The sequence below is a fragment of the Coregonus clupeaformis genome, chromosome 8, assembly GCF_020615455.1.
Source record: "Coregonus clupeaformis isolate EN_2021a chromosome 8, ASM2061545v1, whole genome shotgun sequence".
In the NCBI taxonomy this organism is placed as follows: Eukaryota; Metazoa; Chordata; class Actinopteri; order Salmoniformes; family Salmonidae; genus Coregonus; species Coregonus clupeaformis.
In genome coordinates, this window is record NC_059199.1 from 11205177 (window position 1) to 11226820 (window position 21644).

General features: G+C 42.5%; 1 protein-coding gene across 3 annotated transcripts in view; it reads left to right on the forward strand.

Moving 5' to 3' along the window:
• LOC121571090 (cGMP-specific 3',5'-cyclic phosphodiesterase-like) overlaps positions 1 to 21644 on the forward strand; it is a 122647-nt gene that overhangs the window by 43844 nt on the left and 57159 nt on the right. For all 3 annotated transcript variants that reach the window (XM_041882368.2, XM_041882366.2, XM_041882367.2), the window contains exons 4-7: positions 16254 to 16343; positions 16881 to 16952; positions 17495 to 17584; positions 17926 to 18063. In XM_041882368.2, the coding sequence (XP_041738302.2) occupies positions 16254 to 16343; positions 16881 to 16952; positions 17495 to 17584; positions 17926 to 18063 (390 nt within the window). The remainder of the gene's footprint in view (positions 1 to 16253; positions 16344 to 16880; positions 16953 to 17494; positions 17585 to 17925; positions 18064 to 21644) is intronic.

Sequence of the window (21644 nt, forward strand, 5' to 3'; positions counted from 1 at the left end):
GAGAGAAACAGAGAGAGAGAGAGAGAGAGAGAGAGAGAGAGAGAGAGAGAGAGAGAGAGAGAGAGAGAGAGAGAGACAGAGAGACAGAGAGACAGATAGGGGGGGCTTTTAAAGTTCTGAGATTAAACAGGAAGTGTTGTGTCACTGTTCATCACTGGACTGAAGGACACACACACAAGTGGACATTCTCAATTGGGTAAAAATCGATCTTCTCCTCACCTCCTCCGTCCTCCTTTCCACTTTGACCCAGAAACCGATAAGTGGTTGAGTGGTCGAGGAGAGTCAATTCGTTAGTAGGCAAATTAAGAAGTGGTACCTACTTCGTTTAAAAATCCACCACACCCCATTTGAATCAGCTGTTGTTTTCTCAAAGGAGAAAATTATGCACACATTTCAAAAACGATATACTTCTTTCCTTTTATCTATAAAATGTATTTCACAACTAGCTACATTTGTTTTGATCACTTTACACATTTATTTTGGGATTCCAACCCTGAAAGAGAAGGACAGTCTAGTTTCCTGTCCTGTCCAATGCTCCTTGATTACCTTCAAACTTTTTCAAAAGCAGGTGAGGAGAGTGCGGAGGAGAGGACGCGAGGAGTCTAGATTCTCCCAAGGATACAAGGACACACACACACAAGTACACACAAACACACACACATACACCATGATCCCTCTCACACACACTTAAAGGCCCAGTGCAGTCAAAATTAAGTTTGTCCTGTGTTTTGTGTCATATTGTACAACAGCTGATTAAACTAAAACTGTAAAAGTGTGAAGAAATGTGATCAGTGTTATTCCTGATACACTATATATACAAAAGTATGTGGACACACAAGCTCACAGAATGGAACTGCCGAGCGCTGAAGCGCGCAGCGCGTAAAAATAGTCTGTCCTCGGTTGCAACACTCACTACCTAGTTCCAAACTGCCTCTGGAAGCAACGTCAGCACATTAACTGTTAGTTGGGAGCTTAATGAAATGGGTTTCAATGGCGGAGCAGCCGCACACAAGCCTAAAATCACCATGCCCAATGCCAAGCGTCGGCTGGAGTGGTGTAAAGCTCGCCGCCATTGGACTCTGGAGCAGTGGAAATGTGTTCTCTGAAGTGATGAATCATGCTTCACCATCTGGCAGTCCGACGGACGAATCTGGGTTTGGCGGATGCCAGCAGAACGCTGCATACCCCAATGCATAGTGCCAACTGTAAAGTTTGGTGGAGGAGGATTAATGGTCTGGGGCTGTTTTTCATGGTTCGGGCTAGGCCCCTTAGTTCCAGTGAAGGGAAATCTTAACGCTACAGCATACAATTACATTCTAGACCATTCTGTGATTCCAACTTTGTGGCAACAGTTTGGGGAAGGCCATTTCCTGTTTCAGCATGACAATGCCCCCGTGCACAAAGCGAGGTCCATACAGAAGTGGTTTGTCGAGATCGGTGTGGAATAACTTGACTGGCCTGCACACAGCCGTGACCTCAACCCCATCGAACACCTTTGGGATGAATTGGAATGCCGACTGCGAGCCAGGCCTAATCGCTCAACATCAGTGCCCGACCTCACTAATGCTCTTGTGGCTGAATGGAAGCAAGTCCCTGCAGATAGAAGATACAATCTAACTGCAATATTAAGCTGATCCATTCCCCCCCCCAAAAATAAATAAAAAATCTGACATCTAGTGGAAAGCCTTCCCAGAAATGTGGAGGCTGTTACAGCAACAACTCCATATTAATGCTCATGATTTTGGAATGAGGTGTTCGACGAGCAGGTGTCCACATACTTTTGGTAATGTAGTGTAGTTGCTGGTTGAAAATAAAATCTACACAGGACTTTCTAATCAGCAGGTTTGCATGGGCAGGAGTTTCAGCTTTCCATGGTGACATCACCATGTGGTCAATTGGTTAATAGACCAATAACAAAGAGAGTTTCAAACCTCTCTGCCAATAACAGCTAGTTTTCCAACCCACTCAGACAACTCCCAGACAGTCATAGCAAAATTCTTGCTTGAGAAATAGTATTTTCCCAAAAATATATTTTTGCCCATTTTAATGGAAAGCTATTACATTAAGGTACAGTGCCTTGCAAAAGTATTCATCCCCCTTGCCGTATTTCCTATTTTGTTGCATTACAACCTGTTATTTGGATTTCATGTAATGGACATACACGAAATAGTCCAAATTGGTGAAATGAAATGAAAAAAATAACTTATTTCAAAAAATGCTAAAAAATAAATAACGGAAAAGTGGTGCGTGCATATGTATTCACCCCCTTTGCTATGAAGCCCCTAAATAAGATCTGGTGCAACCAATTACCTTCAGAAGTCACATAATTAGCTAAATAAAGTCCACCTGTGTGCAATCTAAGTGTCACATGATCTGTCACATGATCTCAGTATATATACACCTGTTCTGAAAGGCCCCAGAGTTTGCAACACCACTAAGCAAGGGGCACCACCAAGCAAGCGTCACTATAAAGACCAAGGAGCTCTCCAAACACATTAGGGACAAAGTTGTGGAGAAGTACAGATCGGGGCTGGGTTATAAAAAAATATTCAAAACTTTGAACATCCCACGGAGCACCATTAAATCCATTATTTAAAAAATGGAAAGAATATGGCACCACAACAAACCTCCCAAGAGAGGGCCGCCCACCAAAACTTACAGACCAGGCAAGGAAGGCATTACTCAGAGAGGCAACAAAGAGACCAAAGATTACCCTGAAGGAGCTGCAAAGCTCCACAGTGGAGATTGGAGTATCTGTCCATAGGACCACTTTAAGCCGTACACTCCACAGAGCTGGGCTTTACGGAAGAGTGGCCAGAAAAAAGCCATGCTTAAAGAAAAAAATAAGCAAACATGTTTGCTGTTCGCCAAAAGGCATGTGGGAGACTCCCCAAACATATGGAAGAAGGTACTCTGGTCAGATTAGACTAAAATTGAGCTTTTTGGCCGTCAAGGAAAACGCTATGTCTGGCGCAAACCCAAAACCTCTCATCACCCCGAGAACACCATCCCCACAGTGAAGCATGGTGGTGGCAGCATCATGCTGTGGGGATGTTTTACATTGGCAGGGACTGGGAAACTGGTCAGAATTGAAGGATGGCGCTAAATACAGGGAAATTCTTGAGGGAAACCTGTTTCAGTCTTCCAGAGATTTGAGACTAGGATGGAGGTTCACCTTCCAGCAGGACAATGACCCTAAGCATACTGCTAAAGCAACACTCAAGTGGTTTAAGGGGAAACATTGAAATGTCTTGGAATGGCCTAGTCAAAGCCCAGACCTCAATCCAATTGAGAATCTGTGGTATGACTTAAAGATTGCTGTACACCAGCGGAACCCATCCAACTTGAAGGAGCTGGAGCAGTTTTGCCTTGAAGAATGGGCAAAAATCCCAGTGGCTAGATGTGCCAAGCTTATAGAGACATACCCCAAGAGACTTGCAGCTGTAATTGCTGCAAAAGGTGTCTCTACAAAGTATTGACCTTGGGGGGGTGAATAGCTATGCACGCTCAAGTCTTCTGTTTTTTTGTCTTATTTCTTGTTTGTTTCACAATAAAAAATATTTTTCATCTTCAAAGTGGTAGGCATGTTGTGTAAATCAAATGATAGAACCCCTCCCAAAATCCATTTTAATTCCAGGTTGTAAGGCAACAAAATAGGAAAAATGCCAAGGGGGGTGAATACTTTCGCAAGCCACTGTACTTAATTGTTACCTAGAAATTATTTGGTATTGATATAAAAAAGTCTGCATTGGGCCTTTAAAGTGAAATACTCATAACAATCCTTACGAGTTGACCTTCTTTTACTTAAGAGCTCAGACACCTCAATCCTGTCAAGTCCTCCCATGACAGATAGTTTATTGATCCTGTTGGGTATAATGTTACAAGACAGATCACTTTCTTACTCCAATCAATAATCAAACCGTCATGCCATTTCAACCTGTCGTTACCAGGGCAGACTAAGATTGTGTTGAGTTAAGCCTGATCCTGGTCAGTCATAAGTATACAGTATAGTAAAGGTAGCATTCCTATAATGATCTATAATGATTGCAGGTCGTCCTATCAGTCTATAATGATCTATAATGATTGTAGGTCGTACTGTCAGTCTATAATGATCTATAATGATTGTAGGTCATACTATCAGTCTATAGTGATCTATAATGATTGTAGGTTGGACTATCAGTCTATAATGATCTATAATGATTGTAGGTCGTACTATCAGTCTATAATGATCTATAATGATTGTAGGTTGGACTATCAGTCTATAATGATCTATAATGATTGTAGGTCGTACTATCAGTCTATAGTGATCTATAATGATTGCAGGTCGTACTATCAGTCTATAATGATCTATAATGATTGTAGGTCGTACTGTCAGTCTATAATGATCAATAATGATTGTAGGTCGTACCATCAGTCTATAATTACAGTGGGGGAAAAAAGTATTTAGTCAGCCACCAATTGTGCAAGTTCTCCCACTTAAAAAGATGTGAGAGGCCTGTAATTTTCATCATAGGTACACGTCAACTATGACAGACAAAATGAGATTTTTTTTCTCCAGAAAATCACATTGTAGGATTTTTAATGAATTTATTTACAAATTATGGTGGAAAATAAGTATTTGGTCAATAACAAAAGTTTCTCAATACTTTGTTATATACCCTTTGTTGGCAATGACACAGGTCAAACGTTTTCTGTAAGTCTTCACAAGGTTTTCACACACTGTTGCTTGTATTTTGGCCCATTCCTCCATGCAGATCTCCTCTAGAGCAGTGATGTTTTGGGGCTGTCGCTGGGCAACACGGACTTTCATCTCCCTCCAAAGATTTTCTATGGGGTTGAGATCTGGAGACTGGCTAGGCCACTCCAGGACCTTGAAATGCTTCTTACGAAGCCACTCCTTCATTGCCCGGGCGGTGTGTTTGGGATCATTGTCATGCTGAAAGACCAAGCCACATTTCATCTTCAATGCCCTTGCTGATGGAAGGAGGTTTTCACTCAAAATGTCACGATACATGGCCCCATTCATTCTTTCCTTTACACGGATCAGTCGTCCTGGTCCCTTTGCAGAAAAACAGCCCCAAAGCATGATGTTTCCACCCCCATGCTTCGCAGTAGGTATGGTGTTCTTTGGATGCAACTCAGCATTCTTTGTCCTCCAAAAACGACGAGTTGAGTTTTTACCAAAAAGTTATATTTTGGTTTCATCTGACCATATGACATTCTCCCAATCCTCTTCTGGATCATCCACATGCACTCTAGCAAACTTCAGACGGGCCTGGACATGTACTGGCTTAAGCAGGGGGACACGTCTGGCACTGCAGGATCTGAGTCCCTGGCAGCGTAGTGTGTTACTGATGGTAGGCTTTGTTACTTTGGTCCCAGCTCTCTGCAGGTCATTCACTAGGTCCCCCCGTGTGGTTCTGGGATATTTGCTCACCGTTCTTGTGATCATTTTGACCCCACGGGGTGAGATCTTGCGTGGAGCCCCAGATCGAGGGAGATTATCAGTGGTCTTGTATGTCCTCCATTTCCTAATAATTGCTCCCACAGTTGATTTCTTCAAACCAAGCTGCTTACCTATTGCAGATTCAGTCTTCCCAGCCTGGTGCAGGTCTACAATTTTGTTTCTGGTGTCCTTTGACAGCTCTTTGGTCTTGGCCATAGTGGAGTTTGGAGTGTGACTGTTTGAGGTTGTGGACAGGTGTCTTTTATACTGATAACAAGTTCAAACAGGTGCCATTAATACAGGTAACGAGTGGAGGACAGAGGAGCCTCTTAAAGAAGAAGTTACAGGTCTGTGAGAGCCAGAAATCTTGCTTGTTTGTAGGTGACCAAATACTTATTTTCCACCATAATATGCGATTAAATTCATTAAAAATCCTACAATGTGATTTTCATTATTTATTTTTTCTCAATTTGTCTCTCATAGTTCACGTGTACCTATGATGAAAATTACAGGCGTCTCTCATCTTTTTAAGTGGGAGAACTTGCACAATTGGTGGCTGACTAAATACTTTTTTCCCCCACTGTATCTATAATGATAGTAGGTCGTACTGTCAGTCTATAATGTTCTATAATGATTGTATGTTGGACTATCAGTCTATAATGATCTATAATTATTGTAGGTCGTATTATCAGTCTCGGCCCAGGTACAATGCCTTGACCCCTGGAGACCAGGCTGGATTTTAACCTTTGACCCTCATTGTTATGTCACTGCACTGGGCCCACAACTTGAGCTCAGCTTTCCAGTTCTGCTGATTGCAGATTACCATGATACAGTGGGGAGAACAAGTATTTGATACACTGCCGATTTTGCAGGTTTCCCTACTTACAAAGCATGTAGAGGTCTGTAATTTTTTATCATAGGTACACTTCAACTGTGAGAGACGGAATCTAAAACAAAAATCCAGAAAATCACATTGTATGATTTTTAAGTAATTAATTTGCATTTTATTGCATGACATAAGTATTTGATCACCTACCAACCAGTACGAATTCCGGCTCTCACAGACCTGTTAGTTTTTCTTTAAGAAGCCCTCCTGTTCTCCACTCATTACCTGTATTAACTGCACCTGTTTGAACTCGTTACCTGTATAAAAGACACCTGTCCAAACACTCAATCAAACAGACTCCAACCTCTCCACAATGTCCAAGACCAGAGAGCTGTGTAAGGACATCAGGGATAAAATTGTAGACCTGCACAAGGCTGGGATGGGCTACAGGACAATAGGCAAGCAGCTTGTTGAGAAGGCAACAACTGTTGGCACATTTATTAGAAAATGGAAGAAGTTCAAGATGACGGTCAATCACCCTCGGTCTGGGGCTCCATGCAAGATCTCACCTCGGGGGCATCATTGATCATGAGGAAGGTGAGGGATCAGCCCAGAACTACACGGCAGGACCTGGTCAATGACCTGAAGAGAGCTGGGACCACAGTCTCAAAGAAAACCATTAGTAACACACTACGCCGTCATGGATTAAAAGGTCCCCCTGCTCAAGCCAGCACATGTCCAGGCCAGTCTGAAGTTTGCCAATGACCATCTGGATGATCCAGAGGAGGAATGGGAGAAGTACATGACGTCTGATGAGACAAAAATATATATTTTTGGTCTCAACTCCACTTGCCGTGTTTGCAGGAAGAAGAAGGATGAGTACAACCCCAAGAACATCATCCCAACCGTGAAGCATGGAGGTGTAAACATCATTCTTTGGGGATGCTTTTCTGCAAAGGGGACAGGACGACTGCACCGTATTGAGGGGAGGATGGATGGGGCCATGTATCGCGAGATCTTGGCCAACAACCTCCTTCCCTCAGTAAGAGCATTGAAGATGGGTCGTGGCTGGGTCTTCCAGCATGACAACGACCTGAAACACACAGCCAGGGCAACTAAGGAGTGGCTCCGTAAGAAGCATCTCAAGGTCCTGGAGTGGCCTAGCCAGTCTCCAGACCTGAACCCAATAGAAAATATTTGGAGGGAGCTGGAAGTCCGTATTGCCCAGCGACAGCCCCGAAACCTGAAGGATCTGGAGAAGGTCTGTATGGAGGAGTGGGCCAAAATCCCTGCTGCAGTGTGTGCAAACCTGGTCAAGACCTACAGGAAACGTATGATCTCTGTAATTGCAAACAAAGGTTTCTGTACCAAATATTAAGTTCTGCTTTTCTGATGTATCAAATACTTATGTCATGCAATAAAATGCAAATTAATTACTTAAAAATCATACAATGTGATTTTCTGTATTTATGTTTTAGATTCCATCTCTCACAGTTGAAGTGTACCTATGATAAAAATTACAGACCTCTACATGCTTTGTAAGTAGGAAAACCTGCAAAATCGGCAGTGTATCAAATACTTGTTCTCCCCACTGTATGTGCGTGTGCTATAGGCGGCCATTGTTCTATTCCATTTTATTCTTAGACACAATTAGACCATGACAGTACATAAACATACCTCCGGTCCTGTGTGTGCAGTCCGTGAGCGCTCTCTCTAGGAGATGGAATCTTCCCTGTGGACTCCCAGTAGGATCCCAGCTGTGTCAATTGGTGGAAAGGGAGATGAAAGCTGGTGGATGGGGCCATCTGTAGGGAAGACAGGATGTGTAATGTGAATAGCTCACACACACACACTGACACATACACTTACATGTGCACGCACACACGCACGCACACTCACACACACAGTCAGACCCCCTTTGGTGGAATTATGTCTTTGAAAGAGAAAGCAGTTGTTTGAGAGAGAGAAGGATAATGTGTGCCTGAGCCATAAGACCCATACTAGTGTACGACATACTTAAACTGCATACTATGTACTCATCATCGCATACTATACTGAACAAATATATAAACGTAACATGCAACAATTTCAAAGATTTTACAGTTCATATAAGGAAATCACTCAATTTAAATTAATACATTAGGCCCTAATCTATGGATTTTTCACATGACTGGGAATACAGTTATGCATCTTTAACAAAAAGTAGGGGTGTGGATCAGAAATCCAGTCAGTATCTGGTGTGACCACCATTTGACTCATGCAGCGCGACACATCTTCTTCGCATAGAGTTGATCAGGCTGATGATTGTGGCCTGTGGAATGTTGTCCCACGCCTCTTCAATAGCTGTGTGAAGTTATTGGATATTGGCGGGAACTGGAACACGCTTTCATACACGTCGATCCAGAGCATCCCAAGAATGCTCAATGAGTGACATGTCTGGTGAGTATGCAGGCAATGGAAGAACTGGGACATTTTCTGCTTCCAGGGATTGTGTACAGATCCTAGCGACATGGGGCCTTGCATTATCATGCTGAAACATGAGGGGATGGCGGAGGATGAATGGCACGACAATGGGCCTCAGGATCTCGTCACGGTATCTCTGTGCATTCAAATTGCCATCGATAAAATGCAATTGCATTTGTTGTCCGTAGATTCTGCCTGCCCATACCATAACCCCACCGCCACCATGGGGGACTCTGTTCACAATGTTGACATCAGCAAACCGGTTGCCCACACGATGCCATACACGTGGTCTGCGGTTGTGAAGCCGGTTGGACATGCTGCCAAATTCTCTAAAACGATGTTGGAGGCGGCTTATGGTAGAGAAATTAACATTAAATTATCTGGCAACAGCTCTGGTGGACATTCCTGCAGTCAGCATGCCAATTGCATGCTCCCCCAAAACTTGAGACCTATGTGGCATTGTGTTGTGTGACAAAACTGCACATTTTAGAGTGGTCTTTTATAGTCCCAGCACAAGGTGCACCTGTGTAATGATCATGCTGTTTAATCAACTTCTTGATATGCCACACCTGTCAGGTGGATGGATTATCTTGGCAAAGGAGAAATGCTCACCAACAGGGATGTAAACAAATTTGTGCACAACATTTGAGAGAAATAAGCTTTTTGTGTGTGTGGAAAATATATTTTATTTCAGCTCATGAAACATGGGACCAACACTTTACATGTTGCGTTTATATATTTTTTCAGTGTATTTAGCACGTACCATTTAGTAAAAAGTATTCAGTATGCCGCAACGCAGTAGCTGCTCCTGACTTGATGAATAGGTGGGGCGGGGCCAAGTGCGGATGGATTTTTCCAAATTCAACAGACACGCATCGCATTAACCAGCCTGATAATAGCTAATTTCCAATTCGATATATTTTTCTAAACTCTGAATAGAATAGGAATGGAATTATAGGCCTACTCAGGATGGTTGTAGGCAGCAGACATCACATTCAACCAATACCATAGCCCAAATAGCCAATCTATCCTATTTAAAAAGGACTGAAGACAGAAACAGACACAGTGCCTTTGGAAAGTATTCAGACCCCTTTACTTTTTCCACATTTTGTTACGATACAGCCTTATTCTAAAATTGATTAAATAGTTTTATCATCAATCTACACACAATACCCCATAATGACAAAGCAAAAACTGTTTTTTAGAAATGTTTGCTAATTCATAAAAATAAAGAAATGGAAATATGACATTTACATAAGTATTCAGACCCTTTACTCAGTACTTTGTTGAAGCACGTTTGGCAGCATCGAGTCTGCTTGGGTATGACGCTACAAGCTTGGCACACCTGTATTTGGTGAGTTTCTCCCATTCTTCTCTACAGATCCTCTCAAGCTCTGTCAGGTTGGACGGGGAGCGTTGCTGCAGAGCTATTTTCAGGTCTCTCCAGAGATGTTTGATCGGGTACAAGTCCGTGCTCTGGCTGGGTCACTCAAGGACATTCAGAGAGTAGTGATTCTAGTCGGGCGGGCGGGTGCAAGCAGCGTTCGATTGAAGAGCATGCATTTAGTTTTACTAGCGTTTAAGAGCAGTTGGAGGTTTGTTAACACAGTGTCCAATGAAGGACCAGATGTATACAAAATGGTGTCGTCTGCGTAGAGGTGGATCTGAGAGTCACCAGCAGCAAGAGCGACATCATTGATATACACATAGAATAGAGTCGGCCTGAGAATTGACACATTGAGGTCCAGACAACAGGCCCTCCGATTTGACACATTGAACTCTATCTGAGAAGTAGTTGGTGAACCAGGCGAGGCAGTCATTTGAGAAACCAAGGCTATTTAGTCTGCCAATAAGAATGCGGTGATTGACAGAGTCGAAAGCCTTGTCCAGGTTGATGAAGACGGCTGCACAGTACTGTCTTTTATCGATCGCGGTTATAATATCGTTTAGGACCTTGAGCGTAGCTGAGGTGCACCCATGACCAGCTCGGAAACGAGATTGAGAAGGTACGGTGGGATTCGAAATGGTCGGTGATCTGTTTAACTTGGCTTTCAAATACTTTCGAAAGGCAGGGCAGGATGGATATAGGTCTGTAACAGTTTGGATCTAGAGTGTCACCCCCTTTGAAGAGGGGGATGACCGCGGCAGCTTTCCAATCTCTGGGGATCTCAGATGATACGAAAGAGAGGTTGAACAGGCTAGTAATAGGGGTTGCTACAAATTCGGCGGCAAATTTTAGAAAGAAAGTGTCCAGATTGTCTAGCCCAGCTGATTTGTAGGGGTCCAGACTTTGCAGCTCTTTCAGGACAATAGCTATCTGAAATTGGGTGAAGGAGAAGTGGGGGGGGGGGCATGGGCAAGTTGCAGCCGAGGGTGCAGAGCTGGTGGCCGGTGTAGGGGTAGCCAGGTGGAAAGCATGGGCAGCCGTAGCAAAATGCTTATTGAAATTCTTGATTATCGTAGATTTATCGGTGGGGACAGTGTTTCCTAGCCTCAGTGCATTGGGCAGCTGGGAGGAGGTGCTTCACCGTAGGGATGGTGCCAGGTTTCCTCCAGACGTGACGCTTGGCATTCAGGCCAAAGAGTTCAATCTTGGTTTCATCAGACCAGATAATCTTGTTTCTCATAGTCTGAGAGTCTTTAGGTGCCTTTTGGCAAACTCCAAGTGGGCTGTCATGTGCCTTTTACTGAGGAGTGGCTTCTGTCTGGCCACTCTACCATAAAGGCCTGATTGGTGGAGAGCTGCAGAGATGGTTGTCCTTCTGGAAGGTTCTCCCATCTCCACAGAGGAACTCTGGAGCTCTGTCAGAGTGACCATCGGGTTCTTGGTCACCTCCCTGACCAAGGCCCTTCTCTCCCGATTGCTCAGTTTGGCCAGGCGGCCATCTCTAGGAAGTGTCTTGGTGGTTCCAAACGTCTTCCATTTAAGAATGATGGAGGCCACTGTTTTCTTGGGGGACTTTCAATGCTGCAGAATGTTTTTGGTACCCTTCCCCAGATCTGTTCTTCAACACAATCCTGTCTCGGAGCTCTTCGGACAATTCCTTCGACCTCATGGCTTGGTTTCTACTCTGACATGCACTGTCAACTGTGGGACCTTATATAAACAGGTGTGTGCCTTTCCAAATCATGTCCAATCAATTTACTTTACCACAGGTGGACTCCAATCAAGTTGTAGAAACATCTCATGGATGATCAATGGAAACAGGATGCACCTGAGCTAAATTTCGAGTCTCAAAGCAAAGGGTCTGAATACTTATGTAAATAAGTTATTTCTGTTTTCAATTTTGTATAAATTTGCTAAAATGTCTACAAACCTTTTATCGCTTTGTCATTAAGGGGTATTGTGTGTAGGTTGCTGAGATATTTTATTTATTTAATCCATTTTAGAATAAGGCTGTAACGTAACAAAATGTGGAAAAAGTCAAGGGGGCTGAATACTTTCCGAAGTACACTGTTATTTGTTTCCATTTCAACATATTTATTAGTGAAACCAAAGTGCTGTAACATATATACATTAAATCAAATAGCCTAGTACACACACCACAACTTTTCAAATGTTCAAATCAAAAGGCTATTGCACAGAAAAATGTTGACAGTCAGGTGTCAGGAAGCGGCACAGGTCCTAATCCAGGCACTTGTCATCTCCCGTCTGGATTACTGCAACTCGCTGTTGGCTGGGCTCCCTGCCTGTGCCATTAAACCCCTACAACTCATCCAGAATGCCGCAGCCCGTCTGGTGTTCAACCTTCCCAAGTTCTCTCACATCACCCCGCTCCTCTGCACACTCCACTGGCTTCCAGTTAAAGCTCGCATCTGCTACAAGACCATGGTGCTTGCCTACGGAGCTGTGAGGGGAACAGCACCTCCGTACCTTCAGGCTCTGATCAGTCCCTACACCCAAACGAGGGCATTGCGTTCATCCACCTCTGGCCTGCTGGCCCCCCTACCTCTGCGGAAGCACAGTTCCCGCTCAGCCCAGTCAAAACTGTTTGCTGCTCTGGCACCCCAATGGTGGAACAAGCTCCCTCACGACGCCAGGACAGCGGAGTCACTCACCACCTTCCGGAGACACTTGAAACCCCACCTCTTTAAGGAATACCTGGGATAGGATAAAGTAATCCTTCTACCCCCCCTTACCCCACCCCCCCAAAAAATAAAAAATAAATTAAAAACAAAATACATATTGTAAAGGGGTTATCCCACTGGCTATAAGGTGAATGCACCAATTTGTAAGTCGCTCTGGATAAGAGCGTCTGCTAAATGACGTAAATGTAAATGTAAATGTTTATGGTAAATTCAGAACCGCTGGACAGTAACATAATAAACTAAAGCACTGATCATAGGGAACGAGATCAGAATGACTGCTAAGGCTTGATCCATACTTTTAATAATTAAATAGGTAGCCTAGCCTACAAAACAAAAACAATCCATATGTTCAAATCAAAAGGCCTAATTAACATGACATCAATAACGCAGCCACATCCTGAGTCCACATTCAGAAGAAGAAAAAAATGAAATAGTGTTTAAAAGCTCTGACGAAGGCCAAGAGAACAAGAAACACGTTTCAATGAGAAAACAGAAATCCACTTTGGGTAAAACATTCATAAAAATACTTAGTCCCCTGGAATGCATTTCAATTAACAGGTGTGCCTTGTTAAAAGTTAATTTGTGGAATGTATTTATTTCTTAATGCGTTTGAGCCAATCACTTGTGTTGTGACAAGGTATACAGAAGATAAAGACCAAGTCCATATTATGGCAAGAACAGCTCAAATAAGCAAAGAGAAACGACAGTCCATCATTACTTTAAGACATGAAGGTCAGTCAATCCTGAAAATTTCACAATAATTTGGTTGCCGGCCAACAGTGTTCCGACTAATGACAATTACTTTATTGGTGATATTTATAGCACTTAATTCTGATGAAGTGTTTTCCTCAACAGGGGCCTAGACTGGAGGAGAGAGAGGGAGAGACTGGAAGAGAGAGAGGGAGAGACTGGAAGAGAGAGAGGGAGAGACTGGAGGAGAGAGAGGGAGAGACTGGAGGAGAGAGAGGGAGAAACTGGAGGAGAGAGAGGGAGAGACTGGAGGAGAGAGAGGGAGAAACTGAAGGAGAGAGGGAGAGACTGGAGGAGAGAGAGGGAGAGACTGGAGGAGAGAGAGGGAGAGACTGGAGGAGAGAGAGAGAGAGACTGGAGGAGAGAGAGAGAGAGACTGGAGGAGAGAGAGGGAGAGACTGGAGGAGAGAGAGGGAGAGACTGGAGGAGAGACTGGAGGAGAGAGAGGGAGAAACTGGAGGAGAGAGAGGGAGAGACTGGAGGAGAGAGAGGGAGAGACTGGAGGAGAGAGAGGGAGAGACTGGAGGAGAGAGAGGGAGAGACTGGAGGAGAGAGAGGGAGAGACTGGAGGAGAGAGAGGGAGAGACTGGAGGAGAGAGAGGGAGAGACTGGAGGAGAGAGAGAGAGAGAGAAAAATAGCTAAATTAGAAGAGAGTGAGAAAGAGACAAAAAGAGAGAGTCAGTGGCTTCTCGTCGACGCACCTGTGTCCAATTAGTTTGTTAATCTGGTACGGACAAGGCGGGAGGAGGGGCGTGTGTGTGTCTGTGTCCATGTATGTGCGTCCACGTGTGTGTGTGTGTGTGTGTGTGTGTGTGTGTGTGTGTGTCTAGTGTGTGTGTGTGTCTAGTGTGTGTGTGTGTGTGTGTGTCTAGTACCGAAATAAGTCACCAGCTGGGTCCATAGAACCTGATACGGGACCAGTGTTATGTTTGTAGAAACAGACAGCTTTCAGGAAGTGCATCTGCGTCACTCTGCTTAGAGGTAGCTCCTACCTAGGGACCTCCTAGCTCTCTGATTGGCTCGTTAAGCCCCAGTTAGGGCGGTTGGGGTGGCATTCAAATTGGCGGCGAAACTGGGATCAAAATTCCCATCTGGATGTTTGGAGTGGCGCAGCCCTCTGTGGGGAAAGAGATTGGCAACCTCACGGGCCAGACCCATCTGTTGAATTTGCAGTTTTCTTATCAATACCCCTACAGTGCTTTCTGTAGAACTGTGGTCACTTTTAGTTAAACGATTTCTGTCACTGTTGGAAGAACTGACTCGGGTCATTTTGACTCCAAGATTGAACTGTTACAAAAAGCCACAATCATTAGCAAAAACTAAACTTTCTCTTGTTAAAATTTTATCAGACATATAAATTACTTTATAATTCAAATAACCAAAGCAGATTATTATTTTAAGGAAAGTCTGCCTCCACAGATTTGGTCTGGCTCTAGTCATTATATTTTCTGTCTCTACATTAGTCATAGAGATTTTGGCCTGTAATCAAAAAGTGTCTCAGAGTAGGAGTGCTGATCTAAGATACAGTATATTATCGTATTCCTTGTGATCTAAAAGGCAAAATATCCACACTCCTACTCTGAGACTTGAAATTCCAGTTAACTACGAGTCCCTCTGTTTAGAAATGAGTATAATATTTATCGTTGTGTCAGTGTGTGTTACAGATGTAGGTTTTTAATTTCATCACTCTTTTGTTGCTGAGAAATTCAAAATTGTAGTGTATTCAAGGTTTAAAAAGGCTTCTGATGTTTGTAATTTCCACTTTAAAATGTAGAGTTGATTTGCCTTAACGAAAAATGTATAAACTCCTACAAAAAATTTCCATAAATTATAATCCACATAATAATCCACATTTCCTGTCGCTGCAGGATTATTTTCCTGCTGTAGCAAACTGGCTCAAATTAAGATTAATTTCAAAATTAAATTCAAATCCCAGGTGAGGACATTATAATATTAATTACTGTATAAATGAACATGCACAATGTAATCATGTATGTCAACATGTGTCAATTATTAACTTGAAAACATTGTGTGTTAAAAGCAGTGTGTGTGTAACTAGTTCCACAGCCTTTTTTTAGGTAAGATGCCCAAATAATAATTTCTAGTTGAATTAACATTTGAGACAATTTGAGCAAACACATAATTTTAAGTTGACTGAATTTTTGCCTGTTTTCTCAAAATTGGAGCTAAGTTTGGGCCAATGTTTGTTTTAGTTTTTTTTTTATAACACTTGGATCGATAAGTTGAGCAAACAAAAAAAAGGCTGCGGAATCAGTTACTTAATAACAATTAGTTTAAACAATTAGAATTTCTTTTAACAGTGTAGTGCAATATACAGGTAATAGGGTGCCATTTGGGATGCAGAATCTGTCTAACCAAAGAGGGAACCAGAACAGTGGTGTGGTCACTCTCACAGTAAAGGAAACATGGGGTGGTTATTCCTTTATGTCAACTCAATTGTCTAGAATGTCCATGTGTTTCTGGGCCCGTGTTCACAAAGTGTCTCAGAGTAGGACGGCTGATCTGGGATCAGTTTTGCCTTTTAGATCATAATGAATAAGAGAGGGTGACGTGAGCCTAGATCAGCACTCTTACTCTTACTTAGAGATGCTTTGTGAATACAGGCCTGGTATTGTTAAATGACATTGTAATTCATAGTGTTCCTATCTCCTCCACAGGACCCCAGGTTCAATGCAGAGGTGGATCAGATCACAGGCTATAAGACCCAGAGTATCCTGTGTATGCCCATCAAGAACCACAGAGAAGAGGTAAGAAACAATACAGTGGATACAAGATACACACAGCATAGATACTTCAGCTACTCAGAACGAATCATAGAGAGTAGGTAAGACACCATAGACAATTTAACACATTTCAGCTCTTCAACTATAACATATAGATGGGATAAGAGACCATAGACATTCTTAGAAAAAAAAGGTGCTATCTAGAACCTAAAAGGGTTATTCGGCTGTCCTCATAGGAGAACCCTTTGAAGAACCCTTTTTGGTTCCAGGTAGAACCCTTTTGGGGACAGTCGGAGAACCCTTTTGGAACCTTTTTTGTAGATTATGCCCATATTGAACCATTTAAATAAGCTTTGGAGTTATTTTCAGAGTTTACAATTGAGCAAATTAGGTCAAAGATAAATAATTTCATCTTATTGGTTCTATTCATCTTTCTGTGTTCTATTCTTTGTAGATGTGGCTGTGTTTTGATGGATGCTCTCCCTGCATGCATTTCATCTACTTCTCTCCTCTCTATTCCCCCTCTCCTCTATCTTCCCTCTCCTCTCTTTCACCTCCCAGGTGGTAGGAGTGGCACAGGCCATCAACAAGAAGTGTGGAGAGAACGGGACTTTCACTGAACAGGATGAAAAGGTACTGGGAGAAAGACAGTGCACTCTTAGAAAAAAGGTTCCTTATAGAACCAAAAAGGGTTATATCGCTTGCTTCATATATGGAACCACTAAAAGTTCTATATAGAACCCTTTTATAGAGTTCTTTGATCAGCATCCCAAGGGTTCTGGACTTGTATGAAAAATGTATGTACTCACTAACTGGAAGTCGCTCTGGATAAGAGTGTCTGCTAAATGACTAAAATGTAAATGTAAATGGTTCTTCTTCACTGATCCAAAATTGGTTCCATATAGAACCCTTTATGGTGCAATTTATGAATTATGGCTACTAATAAAACATTATAATACACATTTTTTGCTAAGAATTTAATATAATAAACAATTAAATAATGGACAAAAGAATACCACGACAGACTGACCAGGTGAATCCAGGTGAAAGCTATGATCCGTTATTGAGACATGAATTGTGTATGTATGCCATTCAGAGGGTGAATGGGCAAGACAAAAAAAGACCTTTCTCAGTAAATGCTCTGAATCAAGCTTATAGTCTGATTTCCCTGACAGGACTTCTCTGCCTACCTGGCCTTCTCCGGGATTGTCCTACACAACGCCCAGCTCTACGAGACATCCCAGCTGGAAAACCGACGGAATCAGGTTTGTTTGCGTCTGTGGGTTTTTATGCTTTCAAAGTGTGTGTGTGTGTGCATGCGTGCATATGCGTAGGTGTGTGTGTGTGTGTGTGTGTGGGTGTGTGTTAGCATGCGTTCTTGTGAGTGTGTGTTCATGTTTTTGTGTTTGTGTATGTGTATGTGGGTGTGTGTTCATGCGGTCATATGTGTCTGCACTGTTAACATTTTTTAGTTGTTTCAACTCATTATTATTAAGTAACTGGTTCCACAGCCTTTTTTTGTGGAACCCGTTACTTAATAATAATGTGTTGAAACAACTAGACTTTGTGTGTGTTTTTCATGGTTTACGATGCATGTCTCCCCCAGGTGCTGTTGGACCTGGCCAGTCTGATCTTGGAAGAGCAGCAGTCTCTGGAGGTGTTACTGAGGAAGATAGCAGGCACTATCCTCTCCTTTATGCAGGCCCAGGGCTGCACTGTCTTCATAGCTGACGGAGACTCTATGGTGAGTACACACACACACACACACACACACACACACACACACATACAAGCTTTCACATGCACACACCCGCAGACACACTAAAAGAGAGAATGAATAAAAGAGGTCACAGAATGACAGGAACTAGAAGTAAAAGGATTCATTCTGTGGCTGACACTGGGTAGGTGGAGAGGGCACCTTGACAGGCTCATGGTGAGCTAAGGAACCAATCATAAAGGAGAAAGAAAATAACAGGGATTGGATGGACAGTAAGACCTATTGTGAATAGACTTTCCTCAGTGAGAAGATGTAGAAAATAGTAAAAATAAAGAAAAAACCTTGAATGAGTAGGTGTGTCCAAACTTTTGACTGGTACTGTATATTTGGAGTTGAACTGTCCCTGACACCATCCACTGAGAGCCTCTCAGCATTTATTAGCTGAGCACTTGAGATATAATCAGCTTTCACAATGGAAGGCTGTTTTGTTCCCTTGTTAGTGAGGGAAATGCCATTGTAATAGAGAAAAATGAATGGCTGTATTGCAGAGGTCGGACCAAGTCACTATTATTCGAGTCACAAGCAAGTCTCAAGTCACAAGGTCAGAGTTTCAAGTCGAGTCCCAAGGACAACGGGTTGAGTCTCAAGTCAAGTCAAAGTCGTGCATTCTAAGAGCAAGTCGAGTCACAGGTTTTTTCAAGTCAAGCCTCAGGTCAAGTAAAAATATATATATTCATGCAGTGACTTGTTCATATGTCTGTGAAGTTAGATTTTTTTAAAGTACATTTTAAGTGAAAACATTGTTTTATAGAAAGTTCTATCTGCATAAACCCATTTGAACTTGGCGCTATAAGGTTTTATCTGCGATCCAATTACAAGCCTGAACAAATACAGACGGCCCAATCAGAACACGTCTTTGCTAGTCTAGCCAGCAGTAATGGCACGCTAGCAAAAAAACAACACTCAGAAATCTTAAAGTAAATTATGTTATCACATTGTTGTTCAGTGATGACAGTAATTCGTCTGATGATCATAATACATTTCTTTATGTATTTGACTATGTGTTCTGACTCTATCTTAGTAAAATAGTGTTATTCTATCATGTATGTATTCAAATAGCTACAGTTTTCTTAAAAACGGAAGATGTCTAATTCAGTAGTGTAATATAGAACCTTATGGCTGAACCCAGATTTACATTTCAGAGCCATAAGGTTCTATCTGCGATTGGACCCCCCTAAAAAAACGGATTTACAAATGTCTCAGGATTTTGATACTCCGCACTTTAAGGACCTTAATGGGTTATTAAATAAGAATTCACTACAAAACAGTTCAGAGATATGGGATGTGAAAACTTTGATGCTCAATATCTCAGAACTATGCTTTGGGCAGATAGAACCTATTTATATTGTCTACCAGACAGCCTTTTTCATTATTTTATCTACAACATATTTTGTAATAATTAATTTTAACAACAAATTCCAAATGCAAGCTTCATAAGTAAATTATAAAATTCAAGCAATTTACCTGTATGTGGAGGTTGCAGGATTGGATGGAAAGCATGATCTGTCTGTAGCCTTCTTCTTCCTAACAAATATTGTAATTAATTTGCCAGAATATGTTACATCTTCATCCCATACGTATTGGAGGTTACAGCTTTAGACATATAGCCGGGTATATAATTATAATATACCTGGCTATATATGTATATAATTATAACCCACCCAAACTAGGCCTATCTGAAATATGAAAATGATCAATGAAATCACCAGGGAGACTAATGTTCTGGCAAAGATGCGACCATAGCAGATTGCTAAACTGTATTTTATATGGATAATATTAACTAGGTAGGCTACTCTGTTATTGCCAGGCAAAACCGGAGAAAATTGAACAAGCACTTTCTAGTCACTAATCTGGATATGTGAGCCCGCTTTTGCGTGTCAATGCTGGTGACTGGTCATTGGTCAACAGGTAAGATGAGCAATTTTGAGGTTCTGAAGCACAGATCAGATGTTTTTGAAACAAGAATTTGAATTTCAACACGGAAGTGGTCCGATGAAGCAGTTGCAAAGCTACAGGACTGTTTGGCTTGCACAGACTGGAATATGTTCGGGGATTCATCTGATAACATTGACGAGTTTATAACATCAGTCACTGGCTTCATTAATAAGTGCATTGACGATGGTGTCCCCACAGTGACCGTATGTACATATCCCAACCAGAAGCCATGGATTACAGGCAACATCCACACTGAGCCAAACACTAGAGCTGCCGTTTTCAAGGAGCTGGACACTAATCCGGACACTTATAAGAAATCCCCCTACGACCTCCGATGAGCCATCAAACAGTGAAAACGTCACTACAGGACGAATATCGAATCCTACCACACCGGCTCTGACGCTAGTCGGATGAGGCAGGGCTTGCAAACTATCACAGATTACAAAGGGAAACCCAGCCGTGAGCTGCCCAGTGACGCGAGCCTACCAGACGACCCAAATTACTTCTATGCTCACTTCGAGGCAAAAAACACTAAACCATGCATTAGAGTACCAGCTGTTCTGGACGACATTGTGATCTAGCTCTCCGTAGCCGATGTGAGTAAGACCTTTAAACAGGTTAACATTCCTTCAGACAGATTATCAGGATGCGTACACAGAGCATGCGCTGACCAGTTTCCAAGTGTCTTCACTGACATTTTCAACCACATTACATTTTTGTCCACACTCACCAACACAGTCGTGAAGAAGGCATGGCAACGCCTCTTGGCATGGGCCCTCAGATCCTAAAAAGTTTCTACAGCTGCACCACTGAGAGCATCTTGACTGGCTGCAGCACCACTTGGTATGCCAACTGCTTGGCATCCGACCGGCAAGCGTTACAGAGGGTAGTTCGTACGGCCCAGTACATCACTGGGGCTGAGCTCCCTGCCATCCAGGACCTCTATACCAGGCGGCGTCAGAGGAAGGCCCTAAACATCGTCAACGACTACAGCCACTCTAGTCATAGGCTTATATCTCTGCTACCGCATGGCAAGCAGTACCGATGCACCAAGTCTGGAACCAACAGGACCCTGAACAGGTTCTACCCCCAAGCCATAAGACTGTTAAATAGTTAGTCTGTGTAGCTATTGGTTAACTATTTAACTATCTGCATTGACCCTTTTTGCACTAACTCTTTTGACTCATCACATACGCTTGTGCTACTGTTTATTATCTATCATCTTTCCTAGTCAATTTATCCCTACCTATACAGTGCCTTCGGAAAGTATACAGACGTCTTGACTTTTTGCACATTTTGTTAGGTTACAGCCTTATTCTAAAATTTATTAAATTGTTTTTTTCCCCTGATTAATCTACACACAATACCCCATAATGACAAAGCAAAAACAGGTTTTTAGAAAGTTTTGCAAGTTTATATATAAAAAAATAATAATGAAATATCACATTTACATAAGTATTCAGACCCTTAACTCAGTACTTTGTTGAAGCACCTTTGGCAGGGATTACAGCCTCAAGTCTTCTTGGGTATGACGCTACAAGCTTGGCACACCTGTATTTGGGGAGTTTCTCCCATTCTTCTCTGCAGATCCTCTCAAGCACTGTCAGGTTGGA